Raw genomic sequence first — 23,711 nt, forward strand, 5'->3', positions numbered from 1 at the left:
CTTCACTTCGAGAACGAGTGAACGATTCTTGCAAAGTTGGTATTATTTCAGTGACTGATTACTCCCTTTGTATAATGCTGGCAATTTCTATGGCCAAAACGATTTGCACTGAGGGAAAATTATAGGAAAAAATATGTGGATGACTATACGACGGTCCTTGGTTCATCGCAAAACCATCACAGCCTTCACAGGTTCTGTGCAAGCTGGCCAAAAGAGGTGGTCTGTTTTCAGAGGGTTTTCGGTTTCCTGTATCACAAATCAAACAGACACGCCACACATAGCCATTGTGGGCAGTGGTCCTGCAGGGTTTTACACTGCGCAACAAATTTTAAAGGTAGGCATTTGAATTTAATATGGTGTAAAGATTGTCTTGGAAAGTTCTCCGACCCCTAACCTCCCTTACCTCCCCCGCTGGGGGAGGGGAAGGGGTACAGCAGACAGCTGTATTCAGTGGAGCCCTGATTGGACGAACCCCTTTATAGTAAAGTTCCTGGTATAAAACAAACATAAGTAAATAAATAACAGACACACTTTCCCAGTACCCTGGGAATTTAATAGGGATTCCTATATGTCAGTACTATCACTGGTGAAGGCTAATTACAATTTTTTGATGGTTTTGCTTGCTGCAAGAAATAGATTTTTAATAGTAATAATGATGATGATGATATCAATTATTAATAATTATTAATAATATAAAATGTTTGACATTTGCAGTCCCATGGCGAAGCTGTTGTCGATGTCTATGAACGTCTTCCAGTTCCATTTGGATTGGCAAGATTTGGAATTGCCCCTGATCATCCTGAAACAAAAGTAAGATAATTTTATCAAGAGTGTACATCTCAAGCACTGATTTAAGAACCAACACAGTGCAGGTTTAGTGTTACACAGAACTCTGAAGGTTTCATATTAAAGTACTGACACCTTTAAGGGATTAATGGTACTGCTAAGTTTGTTTAATTACTGGTATCTCTGGTACTATTTTTCTCAAAAGCACATCAATTAAAATCATGCCATCCCCCACAGTGGTGCTAGGAGTTGGGGGAGGGTTGATAAGACATACCAAAGTATTAGCTTGCTCTTTAAGATAACATGGGAGGCACGAGCTGCACTCCGGATTGAATGGTCTGGGTTCGAACCCTAGCTGGGTCATCAGACCTGCCAACTCTCACGACTGGGGATAAATGAAGGACAAATAAAAATATCCTGAGCTACCACTACACTGTTATCAGATAGATGATTATTTTTGCCTGGCCATTTTTTTCTGCTAAGGTGATTTCTATACACTAAACCATCTTGTTAAAGGTTAGCTGATATATGCCATCCTGAGCTTTAAAAAAAGCTTTAATAATGGTACTGTTGTATGTCTGTATCCACCAGAACTGCATAAACCAGTTCACAACCACAGCCCAGTCTAACAGATGCTCCTTTATTGGAAATGTGAATGTTGGAAAAGATGTGAAAGTGTGGAAGTTGTTGCAAGCTTACGATGCTGTTGTTTTGGTAAGCAGCTTAAAACAGTTAGTTACTTAAGTGTGCAGCTCAACTTAATGTGTTGGCTGACACCCACAGTCTGTACAGTCAAATACCGTAAAATAAGCCCTGGGCTTATACAACTTCGTAAAGAGTTTTGGGTGGGGCTTATATCCGGGAGGGCTTATTAGCATAAAAAATGTTTCAAAAGAAAGACAGATAAATTTGTCATCATCAACATCATCATCAACATTATCATCATCATCATCATTGTTTTCGTCATAATCATCGTCACCATCATCAAGATATCAAATGCCCAAAAATAAAATACACCTGCTTTCAGTGTTACGTGTATACTATCCTTCTACATCCATCTTTTGAAATCGTCTTTTGATGTGCTGTTTAAAATGAGCCAATCAAAACCCACAAATGCAGAAGGTCATGCAAGTGGCCTGTGATTGGCGGATTTCAATCCGTCTTGTTTGTTTAGCATGTCGAAGGATGGATGTTGATTGAAAGCCGCTATGCATGTAACACTGAAACTTACTTACTTACTTATGGCCAAAGCCCTAAGTGGGCAATTAGGGCCGGAATGTAACACTGAAAACGGGTGTAAAATATGTGCAAACAGTAAAGCAAGTACATACTGTAGGCAGAACTATCTCCAGGTTGCAAATTTTGGTTTGTGAATTTGTAATAGCCTGATTACTTATTCCCCTGAACGTTATCTTAAAAAATGTTTCTCAGACTGTTTTCTGTCCTTTATTTGCAGAGTTATGGAGCAGAAGATGACAAAACGTTTGGAATTCCTGGTGAGGTAACAACTCAACATTTTGTATCAATTTGAACTTGTTATTCTGAAAACAAAAATGTAAAATAAGTCATGCGTTGGTTGGTGGCAAATCCAATTTAATCTGACTACTTATTTCATTTCTGATTCTGTTGACATGTCATTTTCATCACCAGGTCTGATTCTTAGGCGCCTTCTGAAAAATTTAAATTGCAATGCATCCAATTTCTTTTCTCGATCGCCATTAATTTGTTATCTTCCATGTGCCACACCTGTATACCTGTAGGGGTACTATTTGAACTAAATGTCTTGTACAGTCCGATCTGGGTTTTCCTTCAGATGTCTCTCCGGTGCTCCATATAGTATCTATTGGACTTTGAAAGCCACAGGTCATTACAAAGTGCGAGGCAGTGAGGCATGCGAGCCATTGTGTTTAGCCTACTGCACATGGCACTCCGGTTATCCTCCAGTTAGCTTGTGGAGCTTGTGGTTAGCCTTTTTATTGGAATTAGGGATTTCTACTTCGCATGCCTCGCTGCCTCGCCTTGCATAGCTTTGCATGCCTCACATATTTGTAAGACTCAAAGCTGCAATTCCTTTCCTTAAAATAACCTGTTCTTGTAAACTGTCCTCTGTCCCATCTCCATCTTTTGAGTGTTTTCTGCCACATTTTAAAATAATTTTTCTTTTGAAGGATTTACAAGGAGTGTATTCAGCAAGAGCATTTGTAGAGTGGTATAATGGACTGCCTGCTAATTCTCATGTATGTGTTGTATGAATGTAATTTACATGTATACAAGAATCCTCTGCAGGGCTCGAGACTAACTTTTTTGCTAACTAGCCAAGTGGCTAGTGACAGAGTTGATTCCACTAGCTAGCCAAAACTGATTTTCTACTAGCCAGAATTTTCAAGTATACCAGTAGTTTCGTTTTTTTTGTTTTCTTTTACCATGGGACGGGGGAGGGGTAAAAGGGGACATATTTTAACAATTAAATTATACAAAAAATCTCAAACCATCTAGACGTGTACACACAACTTCCTCAGGTGTTCATCTTTATTGGAAGTATTTGTCATGTTTGTTTGTTTTTGTTTTTTTAACCTCGCTCTTTCAGCTTCTACGGTTAGTCTCGAGCCCTGCTCTGATTTACAATTTTAAGCCGAAGAGGTTGTACTGCCCCAAACTTTGAGTGGAAGTGTGTGTCACACTTCCTCTAATCCAGAACTGCCAAACCCTGATAACAAAAGATCTGGAGACCTATGAAAAAAAAAAAAAATCAGGAGATTTTTAAAAAGGAAGTGAGATTCCTTTTTTCCCGATCAAGATTATAATAACCTGTAAAGATTACTGGGAAATTCAACGTGGGATAGGGTCTCGGTTCATTCAGTTATTTACCACTACATGAAATTACTAAGCAGAAGCCTAGGAACTAGGCAGAAAATGGCAAACAAACACACCATATATATGGTACAAAATGTAATATTAGTGCCGTGTTTCGCCTTATCACTTTATTCCGGTCTATCACTTTGTTGCACCAACATGATTTTCTCCCAAAAACGTGAGACTATGAGAAAAGATAAATAAGCGTGAGACTCACAGCAGAATTAATGCAGAATTTTAATGCAGATTTAAAAATTTTTGTCAAATTACCAACACTTTTAAATCACACTTTTCTTGGAATGAATAATAACAGTAAAAAAAAATAGTTTCTTCGAAAAATTATACTCAGTTGCCGACCAGAGTGCACAAACCATACCCTTTTAGGAATATTTATTGGGTGCACAAATGGAAGGGGCTAAAAGAGGAGATTGGAGAAAACTGTTGTCATGTCAGATGTTCAACATTTTTCCATTGTTTTTAGCTAGAGCCAGACTTGAGTGCAGAGACGGCTGTCATACTGGGACAGGGAAATGTTGCTCTTGATGTTGCCAGGATTTTACTAAGTCCAATAGAACTTTTAGAGGTAACTGCAGTTAATAATGAGGCCCTGCCAGGGTAAATTCCGACAAGCGACATGGCCCAAAAAGTAGTGACAGCATACCAATAAAATTGCGACAAACGACAACCCTTATGGAAAAAACTTAAATTCCGACAAGGACAGGCAATTTTCCTTCAATTTAATTACCGACAACGACATGAATTGCGATAAAACAGCGACATGGCACATACTTAAATTTAGACAAGCGTCACGGGAACCCCCCTGGCAGGGCCTCAATAATTGCACGTTAAAATACCGGTACAAAGTTGTCAATCTGAATTAAACTGTTTTGTAGTTTTACTCGTCTATATGAAGAGAGACAATGCTGTTATATATAGATAATTAGCCAAGCCTAAAAGCAAAGCTCCAAATATACATTTTTTGCTTGTTCTTAATAATTTGCGAAAATGCTCATTGACCATAACATGGACGTCCAATATCATATCTAAGCTGACGTGCATGTAAACCAAGGCAGCCGAGCACAAGATGACATTCTCTACCCCTGTCGAGTTGCCCTGTGACTCCCTTCCCCCTCCCCACGACTAACAAATTTTCGTGGCTTGATGGGTTTACCAAAACTTCTTACCCATGGTACTCTGCTGGCATGTTCTTCTCGGATAAGGACGATAAACCGTAGGCCCTGTCTCCTGTATCTTCAGTGTTATATGGTCAGCAGGGGACGTTAAAGAACCCACACATTTATCGCAAAGAGTAGGGCACGGAGTTCCCGGTGTTGTGGTCTGGCCTTAGCTTGTTTCACGGGTTGGTGCTTCACAAAGGGTTAACCTCATTGCGCCTTTCCCCCTTGGACAGAATTGTCCAAGAAAAATAACTATGATTACTATGATGCTTTGCATGCTGGAGCTCTGCTATTATTGGTTTTGAAGTGAAAAGGGAATGTTAATAAATGTAAAGTGAAATGGCAACTCGGATAGAACCTAGTATATGACCTCGCTCACCACAAGTCTCCCATAGCTCAGTGGTTAGAGCGTCCAACCGGTATTCTGGAAGGCCACTCCCGTTGGGGGAACTCAGAAAATTTTTCTTCCGAGTATTCAACTTAAAACTTACACCGCTTCTTCATTTACTTTCAAGGGAATGTTAGTTTGTTGCAATGTTGATCATTAGCTCATACATGTACATGTATTTTGTAGACAACAGACATCTGTGAGCATGCTTTGGAAATATTAAGGAACAGTCAAGTCCAGACAGTTTATATTGTTGGCAGAAGAGGGCCATTACAGGTAGGTGTATTGAGCTATGAATTCTCATTAATGACTGTCACACTATTCTATTAATGCTAGTTCTGAGAATTGTCAGTTCATTAGGAGAACTCCTCCTTGCTTATTATTTTCTTAAGTTTGCTCACAAATATGTCCAGTAGAACCCCTATAATATTAGGCAGCCACACATCAAGTGGCCACCCCCTATTAAGTGGGCAGTTATAAATCACAGTCCTCAAAGTATTGCCAGTGTAACTGCAAATAAAACCCTTATTTAGTGGCCACCCTATTAAGCAACCACTGCCACCTTTAACTTGAGGCTGTTCAGATGAGGTTTTGTCCTGTTAAAAACATTAAAACACATGCTTATTATTGTCTTGATGTGATTTTGTTGTCACTTAGCTAAGTAATGATCCTTCAATTTCCTGGCAATGAAGTGATGTTTCGACCACTGATGCTCTATGCTAATTTCTGATGAGGCCCTTATAAGTGACCACTTACCATTTCCAAAACTCATGCCTTCAGTACTTGCAGGATCGCGCCTTTGGCCCTGAAAGAGAGATTCACGCTGTGCCCGAATAAAGAGCCTGCTTGCTTTAAGGAGAAGCCACGAGCCAAGCGGCCCACACTGCCGGAGCTTATCCCGGTTTCCGTAGCATTAAGCGGAATATTTCTACTCCTCCCTGAATGGGATGCTAGTCCATTGCAGGGTTCCCCCCCAGCATTATGTCGCCGGTACCCATTTATACACCTGGGTGGAGAGAGGCACTATGAGAGAAAAGTGTCTTGCCCAAGAACACAACACAAGTGACCCCGGTCGGGGATCGAACTCGGACCGCTTGATCTGGAGTCCGGCACTCTAACTATTAGGCCACCGCGCCCTCCCTGCTTGCTTGCTAGTCTGTTAATTATCATCTATTTTATTGTTCTCTCTCTTCAAGGTGTCATTCACTATCAAGGAGTTACGAGAAATGACCAAGTTAGCGGGCTGTAAAGCAGTGTTTGACCCAGATGACTTCAGAACAATAAAAGAAAAGCTCTCTAGTAAGTTTAAAGCAAGTCTAACTATTCTTTTCTTACTCTTTCCCTTTTACTGTTCTTTAAATTGTCTGTTTACTTTAGTCTAGAGCAGTTTTCACTTGAGTGTCAAAAGTAAATCGTGTTTGCTTTGGTTTTGCATTACTACGGTTAGTGATTGGCTTAAAAATTTCGCGCCACTTTCTCAGCCAATCAGGAGTAAAACCAAAACCAATTGTGACTCGCTTGCACACGTTTTCCCGCATTTTGTGCCGGCCACATGTATTTGCTTCGAGTTTTGATTGGTTCACTGGATTGTTTGTGCCCTTTGTGATTGGCCAGAGTAATTACTTTGGTTTTGGTTTTACGACACTCAATTGAAAACTGCTCTATTCTGTTCTGAGAACTATCCATTATGCATGTGTTCCAGGTATTCCAAGACCAAGGAAAAGGCTCACTGAACTGATGTGCAAGACGGCATTGTAAGTTTATGCCATTTGCCAACAGTCCTGCATGCTTATAACAGTTTAATAACCGCAACATTGAAAAGATCTTAGTTCACCAAGTAAAATTGCCATTACTTTATTTAATGTTCTCGCAATTTGGAAGTACATCAAAATGTCAGTATTTCCTACTTGATTTTCTTTTTTTCATCACTGTTAGCTTACAGTAGAAATACAATGTTGAACAAAGAAGAGGTATGAAATAATAGCAACTAGCAAATCTTTGAAAAAGTAACTCGTGACTGTAGGTTTTGAAGTCCCATGTGATTGTCACTCAACCACGCAATCGCTTTGTAAAAGGTTTGCATTAAAGGAGCTATGTCAAGAGAATTTCGCAGATTTTTGGTCTTAACTGTTCTGAATCAAGTGATAGGCAACTTAACCCATAAAAAACATTGTCTTCGGACATCTAAAGGAAGACATACCGCTAACCTTAATTGTGGAGTAAAATCAAACCACGACAATAAATATCAATTTTTTGAAGATGCATGGAAACAACTTGAAAAGTTTAGCCTCAATTTTTCAAGTTGCAATCCATTTCCATCCGAGCCATCTGCAGCCAAAAATGCATGTTAACAGTTTCACTGCTCTAATATAGCAATATTGTTAATCAAAATGGACCATCATTTTCAGTTTTCCTGTGAAATAAAAATGTATATTTTTGGCGGTGAAAAAATCTGTTAAAATTCATGACAAATCCCCTTTAACTGTACCAAGTTTTAAAAGGGTAATTGAAACAGCAGGCCAAAAGCTTGTTGTGCTGGCTATAGCATCTTTTTCTTCTTATATAATAACATACATAGTCATGCCTTTATATTTTTGTTTACAAGAGATGAGAGCACTTCACAGCAGGGTTCAATTAAAAAATGGAGTCTAAAATTTCAAAGGAGTCCTGTTGAGTTTTTGCCTGATGGAGAAAAAGTGTCTGGAGTCAGATTTGAAGTCAATGATTTAGTGGAGGTATGTATATAATAATTATGTATTGCAATTAACCAATGCTCTACAGAGTTTTCATAAAATAATACATTTGGGTTCATCCCACTGAAGCTAAAAAGTATTTTGTGGGCTTTTTTCAACTTACGGTGCTTTTAATTCACGACTATGCAAATCACTTTGAATTCATATGTCAACTGAAAGGACACAATTCCAAAAATGAAATGTTACAAAGGTTCGTATTGTATAGAGGACAAGCAAAATATGGAACTCGCTCCCTCAGAACTTGAGGAACCTATCGGTGGCTTAAATTTTGCTGTTATTGCTTCTTTTAATTTTAAGATTTTTAATATAAAATATTGAGAGATTTGTTAAACATAATTTTGCTTGTTTATTGTACTTTAATTTATTACATATGGCTTTCATGTAACACAAGCGACAGTGTTTCATCAGGATATCTAAACACCGAGAAGACAGTTGAAATTACGACGTGCAGCAGAGTATGTTTGACGACATTCGAGGTGTTTGGATAGCGTTTTTTGATTTTCTTTGTTTTAACTTGATGAATTATTAATTAGTTTAAAAAGTAATGAAGTTTCTTAAAGGGGCTATGTCACACAATTTTAGGCAATTTCGGCACTGACCAACTGTTCATCGAATTAACTGAAATATACAGATAACGGCTTAAATCTGTTGAAGAACTCAAAAGAAACACAGAAATGCCAAAAAGGGGCATGGATGGGCAAAATCCAAGAAGATTAAAACGGATTGCGTTCGGGTAAACTTAAGGAGGCTCGATGTAGTTTTTTTAGCCGAAGGGTGGTTGTTTTAAAATTAAAATTATCTAAAAAGCCAATGTTCCATTTTTGCCAAAATACACCATAATGATCAAATATGACCAAATTTTAATTTTTTACCCGTCACTTAGCTGCAAAGGTTACCATAGCAACGATTGACGTTTTCGAGAAAATCAAGCTTGTGTAAAAACAAAAGAAAACGTCAATTGTTGCTATGGTAACCTTTGTGATTAAGTGACGGGTAAAAAAATTAAAATTTGGTCATATTTGATCATTATGGTGTATTTTGGCAAAAATCGAACATTGGCTTCCTCGATAATTTTAATTTTCAAAACAACCACCCTTCGACTAAAAAAACTACATCGAGCCTCCTTAAAAAACGTTGGTCCGACTTTTTTCAAGTGTCATTTACAATGCTCAAAAATCATCTGTGTTTGGCATGTGGCTTAGTTTAGAGCTCTTAAATAACGGAAATAAATAGAATTACCTAAAATACCGTGACCTAGCCCCTTTAACTAACTGGAACTACAGTTGTACCGTATTCAAATAAAAGCGGTTCATTTATTTGTGAAGTGTTATTTATTACCTTTTCTCACCGCAGCAGAGTGATGGATCAGTACAAGCTCGTGGCACTGGCAGATATGAAGATTTAACGTGTGGTCTGGTGAGTCACAGAAAAGATCTCCTTGCCCATTTGTCAAATGCATCTTTTTATTTGTTTGTAAGTTCCAGGAATATGTTGACAGAAGATCAGGGCAGTTCCCTTAGGTAGTTCCCTTAGGTTGAAATAATTTGGTGTTTTTTTTTTCTGTAGCCTCCTTTGGGCTTGTTCTTTTGCTTAATTTTGGCTTATTTTCTTTTGCTATGTCACACCAGAGGCAGACCACCCTCTGTTTGTGTGGTGCGTTTACTGCTGGTCGAGCTGATCGAGCCACGTCAAAATCAAGCCAAAATTTCCAACAGTTAACATGCCATACCAACAGAGGGTGGTCTGCCTGTGTAAACTTTGCAGATCTTTCCTCCTAGGATATGATAACACAAAATAACACCTTATTAAATTTCCAGCAAGAAGTGATTTATTTTGCAACAAAACAGTGACAACAACAACATGTGAAGATGTACCAAAGCAGAATTTTAACTGTTCATTGACCGTTTCTGCAAAATACAAGAAAACTCGGTCTTCGGGGAAGTCCCTTAAGTAAATTAGCGAACACTCCCAATACTCCTTTCATGCACTTCAGTTTCAGCTTCTGGGGGGTGGGGGGCTTATTCGAGGCTGGGCGCTTATTAACTTTTACTACCTTCAGGGTGGGCGCTTATTCGAGGTTGGGCGCTTAATCGAATATATACGGTATTTCCTTACTACTAACTCGTTTTGACTAGGTCTATAATTGATTTAATCATGATTTCTCACAGGTGTTTCGTAGCATTGGATACAAAAGCATCCCAATTGATCAACATTGTCCATTTGATGTGAGTAAAGGCCTGGTCCCGAACGTTAATGGAAGAGTTATTGACCCACGTAAGTAAACAAAGGGAACCAGTGAATAATTAGTGGAATACATTAATAAGGAATAATTGGATGAGGTTGAGCATGATATCGTGAATTATCAAAACCGAGGTCTGTGTTATCTGCTGAAACCGAAGGCTGAGGCAGATAACACAGACACGAGGTTTTGATAATTCACGATATCATGCGAAAAACGAATTCAATAATTGTTTTATTATACGTTTTCAAACAATTTGCCATCACTTTTTCTAGCGCCGGCGTAAAACTTCGTCAGAACATTGGCCAAAGCAGTTTTATCTTGTGGTTACTCCAGGTTTTTCTCCCTCAAATATCATTCAGAATTTTTACACTTGTTTTTGTTGTTCTCTTGGTGCTTTTAGAATCTTTATTCTCGATCAAAACTTTCAATTCCTCTTCGGAAACGGAGGCGAATCTCTCAGCCATATTTTCAAAAGTTTGACATCAAGGCCTTTTGCTGCAGATATTGGGTTATCATGTCAAGTTCACATGCTACTGTATATTGACTGAATGCTCTCGACCAATCACATGTTTCAAAGTAATTCTAATGTATAATAATTAGAGTTGTCCTATACCTTGAGTGATGTCTGCAGTCTTCACGCTCTCACTCACACCTAACTCCCGGTAAAATCTCTCACACTTATTTCGGTAACCGGTCGTTTCGCCAACGTGCAGTTTGGTTACTTGCACACGAGAACGAGAAATATTCAGTGTTTCACTCCCTAGTGCAGTAATACCACGTTTAATATGTCAACTGCAATATCTTGTAATAAAGTTTATAAGAGCGTTCGTTAAGCGTGAGCAAAGTAAGCGAACTGCTCGCTGGCGAAACGACCGTAAACCTTATTTTCCTGCAATATCTACTCGATTTCCTAGTTTTCTTTTTGTTTAATGGGTATCATGAATTTTTAAGTCTACTTTTATTTTCTTCCCCAAAAGTTGGTTCTTGGGAGTTTGAAGGTGTTCCAAGGATTGAAGGTAAGGCACTGTCATTTATACAGTCGAATCCCGATAACTCGAACCTTCAAGGGAAATCGAAAAAGGTTCGAGATATCGGGAGTTCGAGTTATCGAGGGTAAAATTAGTAAGAAAATGTCCTGAAGGGGAATCGGAAAAGGTTCGAGTTAGCGGGAGTTCGAGTTGCTGAGGGTTCGAGTTATCGGGATTTAACTGTAGTTCCTATCAGTGTCCGTTTCTGATGAGGTACCCTGATTTAGATGAGGGGCTAGATCTTCCTATAGCACAAAAGCCTGGTTCAGGATCTTGGATCGTGGGTTTTATCGGTGAATGATTGAGAAAATAGAGGTTTTTTGTTTCCTTTTTTGTGTCACCACAATGTATGAGAGCCTGGAACAGGTGACAAAAATCTCAGCCTCTTGACAAACAACCAAAGAGGATTTCTGAGGATAAAGATTATTGCTGAAGGTGGAGAAAAAGAAACAGTTAAAAGCATCAGCCTTGTCATTTTCGGAAGAAAAAAACTGATTGTTAAAGGCTGCTTGCTGGAATAGAGTCTGACTTGGTTTTAGAGCGAAAGTAAGACCAGATTTGTTTTGGGTTTTCCTTAATTCCCAGTTTCGCCCAGGTACTTGGTGTATTCCTTGAATTTAGATCCTTTCAAAGCCGTTTGCACTTTTCTCTAATGGTAGAGCTGTCTGATTTCTTATCAAGCAACTCGGCGAGCTATATGTATAGATGTGTACATTCTTTTTTAAGGGCGCAAATGAATTGGGGCCCTGTCTGTTGTGCGACCATCACCATTTCTTTGTCCGTCTTTCGTATTTTCTGTGTTATTGAAATGTCCCTTTACTGTTTTAGTGGTTGTTATTATAGTTCTCTCTTTTTGGTGGCCACTTTCTTATGTCTAAATTTAGCTAAACACCGCGACACAGTTCTTCTTAGCCAAGCTGTTATTGTTTGTTACCCGTAGGGCTGTACTGCAGTGGCTGGGTAAAGGATGGTCCAGTAGGTGTCATAGCTACAACAATGAACGACGCTTTTAACACTGGAGAACTTGTTGTACAGGATTTAAAATCCGGTAAGCTGCTGTTCCAACCCCTAGGATTGTAACGGATACATTTTTTTTGGTTATTACCGCTATTAAATTATCTGGATTTACAGTTTGTTCTAACGAGTTAGACAAGTGTTCTCGTAAAAACGCAACTGAAAGGTTCAGTCTGCTTCGCGCCTGGTGGCTCACCACGGAAAAGGTTAAGAATCCGATCCAAACAACGCGTCGGCCAACGTGTCGGCCGACACACCACCGACACAGTGGCCGACGCGTTGTTTGGATCGGATTCTTAACCTTTTCCCTCACCAGGCCGGCGCTTATCTACGATTTCGTAGCATAAGACGACTAGGAGTATTTCTACTCCCTCCCTTCGTAACCCAGTATTAAATTCGCTGGTACCCATTTATACACTTGGGTGAAGAGAGGCACTGATAGAGTGAAGTATCTTTCTCACGAACCCAACGTAATTACCCTGCTAGTGGGCAGGACTCGAACCCGGACCGCTCGATCCGGAGTCCAGCGCACTAACCATTCGACCACCACGATAAGCGTGATAACAGATACTGCAAGTCTTGCTCATCCTTTGAACTGGAATTCTTCTAGTAATAATATGTTTCTCCGTTTGAAGGTAAAATAAAGATAAAAGATACGACCAAAGGATTTGAGGTTATAGGAAGCTTATTGCAGTCAAGAGGTATGTCTGGAGGTTATCGGAGTTTTTATCGTGAATTTACCATAAAATTCTGGTCCCGGCTGTTCAAAAGGTGTATAGCGATATCCTCCGATTAAATCACTGTCCAGTGGATAGATTAGTTTGTTTTGTCAACACTTATCCACTGGATAGCTTTTTATCCAGTGGATAGCGTAAAGGGTGGACCTTTGAAAAACTGGGCCCTGAAAAATTACGTTTTAAAATTGAACAGAAAGCGTATATCCCGCTTCAGACTTGGAAGCAAAATCTGAGAGCTCATCTCCATGAACGCCCATAGCCGTCGTTACTTCAGGCCAGAGAAAATGTCGGACTTTGTCAACCTCGTTCCCAGGGTCTCTCTCTCCCCGCCCGCTCTCTCGCTCTGGGAGGCGGGGAGGTTGGGTCGGGAAAGAGTCAGGAAATTCCACAATGACTTGTATAGGTTGGGAAATTTTTTTTTTGCAGGTTTTAATAACGGTGTTCTTGATGACGACCATCTTATTATGGTCAATGAAAACTGTTTTCTGCAGAAGAAATTTCAGCAAATTTGAGTATAAAGGATCTTGTGGCGTGTCACTTTCCGAGGTCATTTAGTTCACCGTTATTTGGAAGTCCCCATCAAACTACTCCTGGATATCTTATTAAAATTCGCTGTATCGTTTTCTCTTTGCAGGCGTGAAGCCTGTGTTCTTTGATCAGTGGCGGACAATTGACCAAGTTGAACAAGAAAGAGGAAGCATTCTCGGAAAACCACGAGAAAAGATTATAAACGTGCAAGAAATGTTGGACATTGCTTATAAACATGAAGAAAGCTAGTGCTGGTTGACCTGTAAGACCATAGTTGAAAAGAATTAACGGCTCGTACTATAATTTCTATCATTTACCGCCTATGAAGACACTACCTTTGCTCTTTAAAGCGAGAAGAACATTGCTTAGAACGTTGTCAGCCTGATTTTACTGGGCAGAGTCAAATTATCAGACAAGTCGGACAAGACGTGTAAGCCTGAGAGGACAACATAAAACAACGAGAAATAATATAATGAAGAATACAAATATTTTAATACAACAAATGGCTTAAACTGAATTTAACATCTGACTAGACTGCATGTTGCTCGGGCCAGTGGGTTCATTTTACTCTCATAGTGTGTCTCTGAATAAATAGGGAGGGACGAGGTTGTAACGTCGTGCCGTCACGCAACGGTTTGCGTGACGACTTTGAAGAACACAAGTAAGCCGTTCAGACGATCAATCCTCAATAATAGCGACCTTTAGATCGGAATACGAGTATGAGATTTAGTACGAGTACAACTTTTCAAACGTAGTGCTTATGTTTTCGATTATTACGTTTCACGCCAAACTGGTATCGATAGTCTCATCAGTTTTCAAGTTATCAGCAAAGCGGGGAGGAGTGAGGGCTCTGGGAACGTAACTGGAATCGCACTCGTAAAAGTTCGCTAATATTTAAGACACCGTGTAAAAAAAATTGTATAAATAAATAAAAATACTTAAATAAATAAATGAGACAAACTAAAGTCGCTCGCGCACAATTCAACTCCCTCGAGACGCGATCCGAAAAAAATTCCATATCGATGACGTCGTTGTACAGAATCACGTGTGTTGTCGCTGATTGGTTGTTGCTGGGCTATGAATTTTGGCGCGCAAAGTAACAACCAATCATAGATACTTTACGGATCTCTGTACCTTTGCGTCATCAGTACGGATCTTTTCGCGAAAAATAGGCCATTTCCGAGTTACCCTTTGCCTCTGTTTCAAAACGAGTATGTGCGAAACCATTCAATGAAAATGCGCTTCACCTACAGGTCCATTTTTGGGCAAGCCAAAGTCATTTTCATTTGAATGGTTTCGTACGTAGACTCGTCTTGTAACAGGGGCAAAGAGTAACTCGGAAATGGCCTAATCAATTTGCTCAAGCTAAAACTAACGAACAAATCTGGAGTTACAGTCTTCATAATTGAAAATCCGATTCCAAAACAACTCGTCGATTACTTCCTGAATTGTAGTCTACTCGGTGACTTAATTTTAAATGAAAAACAATATTTGAAACTCAAAGAAATTCGGAGCAAAGCTTATTAAAATGACCCAGTGGCGTCCTATAGATATTGAGTTCTGAATTGATTGATACAACAAAGGATGATTTCATTTCTCTGAAACTTCTAATTGCATTTTTTTGTTATGTAGGCGCCGAGGTGTCTTTAAATGATAATTTCATTTTTTTTTCGCACATTTGTATTCTCACCAACGTTCAACAATTATATTTCCTTGTTTTAAAATACAGCGAAAAAAATCTCTGAAATCAGTTTTTTTCACTCTCCGACCGTGAGATACTTTTTCACTAATTTTACTTAAAATTATGTTTTATTTATTTTGCATAGCAAGTAACTTTTGGCAATCCGCTTTTGTTTACAGTAGCAATTTAAAACACGTTTAATCGCGAGCTGTCAAATTGTCTGCAGTTTACAATGTTTTTATGTGTGTTGTGAGCATAACATATACATTCTAAAATGGTCTTCAACTCCATTTAGCGCCCGTAGTCGTGGGCGAAATTAAATGTACGTTCAATTAGATCTTTCACGGAGAACATTTATTTTTCTACGGAGGAAAATCTTGAGAGTCTTTCGTCCAGAATTTCAATTTTGGTGTAGTTTGGCACGTTAAAAAGTAAGTATATTTTCATTTTTTTTATCGTTGTAGTTTATACGTGAATTGTTGCGAGTATACCACAAGCTGCGGAGTAAATACAATGTTTTTGTTTTGTTGATAAAGCATTCAGACCGGGGCTCGTTATGAGCCGAAAAAAAAAAAAGTCTGACTGATTTAATACGAGATAAAAATGAGTAGGGATGCTTTTACAAACACGGCCAATTATAGCATAGGTCCTGATGTGAAAATGATTTTTAACGATTATAAAATGCAGCTGGAGCTTCGCGCAGGCGTTGGTCGGTCAATTTCAACTGGATTGTTTTGTGTTATGGTTTTCAATGCTTGGTGCATCATTTCTTGTCAGGATTAAGCGCACAATTCAACCAGAGCTTGGCGACAGCTGTGAGTTGCTACCAAGAGGTAGTGTCGTGTTTTTATGTTGCTGTCAAATGAATGCTAGCGATAAAACGCGCGAAGATAGATTTTTGTTGTGATTTTTTTTTTTTCAAAGTGGGGTGGATCGAACGTAACGTAAGTTTCCATTCCTGCAGGCGTTACACAGTAATTCAATGTTGTGACGAGAAAAGAACTGGGATTTCAAACAACAATATAATCACACCCGAACTACTGGATTAAGGTATCGTATATATTCTATTTGTTTGTATTTCATTGTGTTTAAAGCGCTGTATTTTGAAAAAAAAAAATACACGCGAACTACGATAGGGCAAAATTATGTCGAACTTTGATTAGCACTGTTGTTGCTGTTCTGCAAACTGCAATGTTTTGCATGTTTCAGCGCTGCTTCCCTCGCCAAAAAAAAATAAATCAACCAAAATCTAAAAAAGGGTAAGATACGGTGAATTATTTATGTATATTTACATTTTAATTTTACCTATCTGCTATCTGGAGCCTAATTATCGACAGTGAAATTCGTTTAAATTGCATAAAAAGAATAGGATTTTACAATCGGTCGATAATCTTGGAATCTTAGTCAAATAACACTCGACCGCGAGAAGCAAACATTTTCAAAACATGTCAAAATGTTACATTATGTATCGCTCGCAAGAAACCAAACCTGTCACATTCGTACAAATTTGAACGGAAACTCGCCAACTGACATTTAAAGGGTTTATTTTTATCGCTTTATCCTCGTTCAACATATCTTGGAGTTCGTTTTCCTCGCCTACTGGGCGTTTACATTGAAAGCTCTTCTCATTTTCGTTAATTTCTACCCTCCGGGTCAATTTCCCAGACCATTTGGTCTAAAAACAGCATTAATACGCTAATTACTGTTGTGATACTCTTGGCATGGAATTGATGCACTAACCCCGCTGAGCTCAGTTCCCGTATAAATTACTTTTTTCCTATCCCATAGTGGCGAATTTTGGAATTATCACTCATTGTCCCAGTGTAAAGTTAAGTTTTTCGCGAATTCGCGCTTTTTTGTGATGCTTTAACCATTTTCCCGCGAGTTTGAACGTAGACAAAATGAATGGAACACACAAGATTTTTGTCTAATTATTGAATATGCCCAGGAGCTATGCTTTTAAAAACAAACGTTTTCATCTTATTGTGCGACTTTTAAGTTATAAAAACATTTTAGACCGTGAAATGCATGATTTATTTTTATTATTGTTATGGTATTTTATATATTTGTGCCCTTACAGTAAAAGTTTGATCAAAAAGGGCATCCACTTTTCATGGGGTTTTAAATGGATTGTGGTTACAATATTTAAAAGCTAGCTAGCTTGCAGTAGCTTGAAAAAAAAAAGATCAAATCGACAACGATATCAACAGAGATTTTGCGATAAAAGGAACAACGGCATAAGCGCCAAACAGAAATTTTCATCTCAATTTAACTAACACTGTTCGGTTCTACATTGATTTGTGACTTACCATGTAAAAATAGACGATTGGGTGTTAGAACAAATCCCAGGGGGGGTACTCCGGCTTGTAAATGACGGGGATGATCGAATGGAGGCAAAACTCAGGACCCAAAAAATCCCTAAGTCTTCCGACATTACCCAAAAAAATCCCTGGACCAAAAATAACCCTGAAAAAAATCCCTTGTCAAATTACCCCTAAATTGCCAGAAGGGGCAAAAACGCTCGAGTTTGATTATTCATTATACTATAAATACGCCAAGGCACTTTAGTTTGTTCTTAATACCTAAAAAAAATCCCCTATTTGAATCAAGTCACCCAAAAAAATACTTGCCAAATTTTCCAACCCAAAAAAATCCCGGAATCGAAAATTTCAAACCCAAAAAAATCCTTCGATCATCCCCGTCATTTACAAGCCGGAGTACCCCCCTGGGGAACAAATTAAAAGCTAAATTTGGACTTGGGAACTGCACCAGAACTTCCAAGGCCGACAAAATGGCGTGGAGCGAGCTCGCCGAGTAGACAGATTCCTTTGCTTTTGTGCGCTCAATGACCTCAATTCTTTCTCTGAGAATGGACCCGAAACATTCCATAGTGATGACGTACTCTACACTTGTTCCAAGTCGCTTGTTTGATTCAGAGGAGACCGCTGGATACGGAGAGCGCGCGGGGGCTTGAAAGTCAAAATGGCGGCTGATCGGTTCGCGGAACGCCGGAGAGAGATCGATCGTTCCGAGCCATTCGTGGATTTAGTGCGCTTCGTGAGCTAACACGTACGGACAATTATACCATGCCATAGAAAATACAGCCAATCAGGATTAAGGAAAGCCGTTGTATATTCGACGGTATTCAACTCAACCTTCCCATCGTGCGCTGCGATCTTATTCTCGACGAAATTTAGTAAGCATATTTTCTATGGCATCGTATAAAATAGTTACACAACACTTTCTCGTGATATACTATGGAATATCCCACTTGTCACTTGTATTTCTTGGTATAGACACGAGCCTTTACCGAGGAAATACAAGTGACTTGTGGAACGCGCGATTCGTTACTGCCGCGCGAAAACCGAGAGGCAACTAATCTGAGACAGTACACGGATCTGTTTAGGGCTAGGTCATCAGTAGGGAATTCTCAAATCGATGTGAGACAGCGTTCTCGCGAGTGATGAGAAGAAGAGCTAGAGAAAATTGAAACGGAACCATTTTATCAACCTTGGAAGTTCTGGAGCAGTTGACAAGTCCAAATACAAGTTTTTATACAACTTGGCAAAATCCGGTTTTTATTTTTTCTTTTACTCCCAAACGTCTTGATTTTTTTTAATTTAAGGTCCTACACCGGAAATACAATAAAACCTGGACAACTGTTTCATTTTTTGCCCTAAAACAGCTACATCATCAAAATAGGAATTTTCCAAGATCGCTATTTGAGCATGCGTCAACTTTCAACCCACGACCGGGCGTAAGCCGGCGTCGCAGACGCAGTAAATCCTGCTAGAGTCTTTACCGGGGTTTAGTTCGTCTGCAACGCAGGCTACCGGGTGTTTGTTGCAATTCCATGGCAAAAATTTACAAATACATCATCTTTGGAAGTATAAACAATATTATCTGTTTTGGCTAAAAATTTCTTTTGAAACACTTGACATAAATCCGTGATTGACCATTTTTGCTTGTGCTCGCGTCATTTCCAACGCACAGCTTCAGAACGCTCACATCACCAGCGCACACTGGTCAAAAAACTCTTGGAAACCACCAAGCTATAACCAGTAATCATGGCAAGTGTCAAAACGTCAAATTTACAGGTATTTTTGTGGCTCATTAGAATAGGTCTCAGTCGTCTTTGGGTATAAGGCCTCAGTTTCCAAAATTATCTCATTTTCCAACTAAACGAAAGAGAGAGAAATTCGGGAAACCAGCCCATTTCAGTATTACTTGAAAATGTGCAAATTTTGTTTAATTTTGTATGTTTTTACCTGTGCGGTGTGTAAAAAAATTCCGTTCTCGTCATGTCAAAATCTTATTTTTAAAACTTTAAACCATAGGCAGCGGGGCAGGGGGCTGTTGCCCCCCACAAACGAAAATTTGGGGGGCTTAGCCCTAACCCCCCCCCCCCCCCACTCCCCCCACCCAACCCACGTTTTGGGACCGAAAATTTTAAGGGCGCAGCGTAAAACTAGTTTGTCAAGATATTCCGTCTGGTGAGTGAGTTCAAACATCTTCGAAACTTCCTTGGAAGTCTTCGGGAAACTTCGTTTATCTTCAGAAAGGTTCGAAAAATGACCGGAAACATCCGCATGGCCTACGAAACAATCGAAGAATTTTCGCTAATCTTCGGTCTAGAAACTGCTCAGGAGACAAAAAGTTGCTAGCAGGGAAAAAAGTTGCTCCATCTATGAAAACCTGCCGAGAATTTTTAGAACAGTCCTTAGCTCCCCCACGTTCCAAAACGCTCCGCCGCCTCTTTCGGAAAATAAAAAACGTAATCGCGCGAGAAACTTTCCTTTTCCACAAAAAATAAATGACTATCAATCCACGAGTTTTCGAAGCTTGTCTAGTCTGTCCAGAGTTGTCGTCCCAGTATATGCGGCTTTCATTCATCTCTCATAGCTAAACTTGATGTGGTCAGTTGCCAGTTTGGAATTTTAATTAAAATTGTTAATTAAAATGGCGGCGGATGCAGATTAATCTTGAATACAAAGAATCAAGAAAATATTATTATAAACAGGCTGATAAAAAAATGCGAACTAATTCTGTAGATATTTGCGCTCTAATCAAGTTAAGTATGAAATTTCTACGTTGCTTACAAAATATAAACATGGTTATTGAAAAAGCTGTTCATTTCTTGGAAATTATCTTTCAATGAATTTTTGACCCCTTCAGGAGAAGGCTAATTTTTAATTAGAAGTTTTTTCTTTCTAGAAAAATTGGAAACCTTTTTGTTTTGTGTGTACGTGTGCTAAAGATAACCAAAGAAGATAAAAATAGTTTTTCAGAGGTAATATACATTTCAAATTAAAATGAAACCCAATACATGTTTTATTCGTTTAGAAATGTATTTGAGTTTTCCGAGATAGCACGCACATTTGGTCGATTAGCTTGTCATTGGATTACACATGCAATCATTCTGGCAAAAACTAAATTATCTTTGTCACAAGCTTGCAAGATTCCACATTGGTGTCGATTTGTTCTAGACGGTGTCAGTAGATGTAATATTTAGCTCTTTCATTCCTCCCGGTATAAACGCAAGTAAGTGAAGGAGATTGAATTTAAAATTTCATTTATTGAAATTTGATATTCTATCTCAGACAAACTTGAATTTTAATTCAGATTCAGGAACTTGGTACCATGATAATTTTATAGGAAGAATTTTATGTTTGATTAAGTATAGAAATTTTGCACGCAATGTAAATTGGTGTATCATTTCGTCTGTAGGCGCACTCCCGTCAGTCTCAAAACAGGTTGATTTTTTAGTTTTATTTGAAATTTTCGAAGTATATCGTTTTCTTGGTCGAAAAAAGAAAACGAAGTGAAAAATAGTCCGTGCTTTCAGTCGATTGATATCTTGTGCGCAATATACTAATGAATATATCAAGTCATTTTGAAAATAATTAAGGTGAGTTACACGCACATGTAATAAAGAAATACGGATACTAGTTCAGGCTTGAAGAAGGCGTGGTTTGCATATTTCGCAGGTTCGTTTCACTGGCATGTCGCATGCCATTTCTCTACATAGGCCTGTAAAATGGATTTCATTCTCTTTCGTTTAAACTTAAAATAAACACATAAGCTGTTAGCATGCATTAAGCTGCATGTAAACGACTAATTAATGGTTGAAGTAGCTGACATTGCGCATGCGTGTTCGCCATTCGCCATCGCCAGTGTTAAACTCGATCCCAGACCACTTGGAGCCCAATTAAGCAGCTGGACTCTCGCTTGCTTCCTCATTGAAAGGAACTTAAAACATCAGCACTTTGTTGAAAGAGGAAGACTTGTTTTTTAACAGTTTTACCACTTTTCATTGCCAAGCACTTATTCTTTTCCAATAACAGGTAAGAGTTCCATTTAAAGACAAGAAGCCAATTCATCGTCTCCAGGGTTAGTGCTTTCACTTTAGCACGAAAAAAAAAAAAACCCCAGTGAACTGCTGACAAATATCGTGTTACGCTTGCTTTCTATTCGAAACAACGTCTGTTTCAGCAGTATATGTCAGACTCAGGTGACTCAGGATTTTCGGTTTCTATTTTTTGTTCGGCGAAGAAACGTTATATTTCGACTCAGGTGACTCAAGAAGAGAACAACAACATTGCGCGTGTGTTGTAATGAAATCAACAAATTCCGCGTTTTGTGAAGAACTCTAATTAAGGGGTAAAGTTCCGTGTTTCGATTTGGGATTAAACGCCGTCTGTTATTGAAAAACCAGTTGAATAATCTTGCTGTTAGTTGAGGAAAAAAAGCAATGGGTTTGCGCCGTTCTTCGCGCTTCTCCCAACTAACCGAACGCCTGAAAAAGACGTCGCGTCGTACAAGATGCCTTTGTCCTCTAAGTCACCGTCTTTGTAGAATTCATATCGGTTTAAAAGTTGACTTCCGCTACTGACTGTCTTCCGCTAGAGCGAGATTTGTAGATTCCCGCCGCTTAATTACCATTGTATATTTTATCATGCGTAAATAAACTAGAGAAATTTTACTGACTAACATGCGTAAAATAAGTAGAGATAATGCATAGACGGCTTGCAGAGGGCTTGTAAGCAATAAGCTGTCTATAGAGTCAAAAAATGATGAAAAATGTCAGGGTTCTTTATAACACTGACATGTGCGTTGACAAGCACATGATGAAAAACTGTTTATTACTGAATAATTCGAGAATAATTCAAAGATGCAATTGCGGATGAGACGTACACCGATTACAAGTTTAATGTTGAGCTGTTACGCGCAAACATGATTTAGGTGGTTTGAGAAAGAATGATATAGCACTGACATAGATTCCTTCCAACTCTGTTTGTATGAAGCCGGATTTTTGTCTCAACCAGTTGTTGTTGTTTTTGTTGTTGCTTAAAGGTCTGTTATAGGTAGAGGAACTCAAAGTACGGAGGCGGTTGTTTTGTTGGTGGGGGAACTCTGTGGCAGAGACAACTGATACCGTGCCGGTTTCGCTTAACAATCGAACTGGAAAAAAGAGGGACTGTTTATAAGAAAGTGACAAATTTATTTTCATTAGCAGGTGCCGGCCGTTGTCGCAAAATAATAAAATTACGGAAAATTTAGGTGGACGTTGTCTAAGTGCTCCTAAACGGTCTTAAAAACAATTGTAAAGGAAGCCAGAAAAAACGGTCAAATTTTAAGGACGTAAAAAATTATAGCACGACACTCTATGAACAGAGCCATGTATGGCTTGAAGCCGCCATCATGGCCGCTGGTCAAGGAGAACGAAGACTCTTGTATGAGATAAATTTACATATTGGGTTGTGAAGCGGTGGAGGAAAGCAAAGAAAAGTTTTACAACTCGTTTTAAAATCCGAAATACTTTTTTTGCAGTCTGCCTTTATATGGACCGCTTTATTATCCAACCACTGTCTTGTCACGTGATCTCTCACTTACCCGACAGGTTCACAGGTAGTTGGTAAACCTTGAGGATTAAGTAAGGATTTATTTCACTTTAATTTGTCCATTATGGTTTGCATGGGACTGCATGTTTACTCTAGGTTTAATGCATTTTTTCAAACGTATTAACATATAAGTGTTGATATCAGTATGCAAGACTTTGTTGGGTAATTTATTTCATCGGATTTGGACGAAAGTGTGATTTCTCGGTGATTAAGGTAAATCTTTTCTAGTTTTCAGTGTTTTTCAAAGTTTAAACATTAGTTTAAACAGCCGTGAACTGATTTTATCACGACGTAGAGACAAGTAATTCAGGACAATTTTATAATTTAGTTTGGCACTCGGAGCGCTTTAGTTTGATGTTTTACTTTGATCCTAAAGTGATTCGAATCCCCACAGAAGCAGTTTAAACAGCGCAACCTCGGACTAAGCCCAATTCCCAATGAAAATGTCATCGTTCATCTCGGAATTGGCATCTATAAACGCAACTTCGCAGCGTTAATCAACGGCAGAGCTGAGATATTTATATTTGAGATATATTTTACCTGGACGGTACAGCTAATCGTAACAACTTATATTGTGTAACTGGTGTCTTTGAAACCCGTTTTTTAAAGCCTGGTTTTCACT

At 38.8% G+C, this 23,711-nt stretch overlaps 1 protein-coding gene across 1 annotated transcript; it reads left to right on the forward strand.

The window, feature by feature from the left end:
• The first annotated feature begins 5 nt into the window (after nt 1-5).
• LOC144633891 (NADPH:adrenodoxin oxidoreductase, mitochondrial-like) lies at nt 6-14,472 on the forward strand. The gene is made up of 16 exons (XM_078492816.1): nt 6-334; nt 715-810; nt 1,378-1,500; nt 2,243-2,287; nt 2,955-3,023; nt 4,121-4,222; nt 5,392-5,481; nt 6,402-6,504; nt 6,908-6,959; nt 7,811-7,940; nt 9,312-9,374; nt 10,127-10,232; nt 11,178-11,216; nt 12,169-12,276; nt 12,878-12,943; nt 13,614-14,472. Exons 1-16 carry the CDS (start codon nt 134-136, stop codon nt 13,754-13,756), a joined length of 1,536 nt encoding a protein of 511 aa, XP_078348942.1. The 5' UTR covers nt 6-133; the 3' UTR covers nt 13,757-14,472.
• The last annotated feature ends 9,239 nt before the right edge of the window (nt 14,473-23,711 follow it).

Source organism: Oculina patagonica, chromosome 12 (genome assembly GCF_052425735.1).
Source record: "Oculina patagonica isolate OP01 chromosome 12, crgOcupat, whole genome shotgun sequence".
NCBI classification, from domain to species: domain Eukaryota; kingdom Metazoa; phylum Cnidaria; class Anthozoa; order Scleractinia; family Oculinidae; genus Oculina; species Oculina patagonica.

Excerpts from the sequence above, each read along its gene's own strand:
- LOC144633891 (XM_078492816.1), top strand. The coding sequence starts at position 134 with ATGTGGATGACTATACGACGGTCCTTGGTTCATCGCAAAACCATCACA. Across the intron at positions 2,288-2,954 it reads CGTTTGGAATTCCTGGTGAG|GATTTACAAGGAGTGTATTC; the intron begins GTAACAACTCAA and ends TTTCTTTTGAAG. Across the intron at positions 10,233-11,177 it reads TGGAAGAGTTATTGACCCAC|TTGGTTCTTGGGAGTTTGAA; the intron begins GTAAGTAAACAA and ends CTTCCCCAAAAG.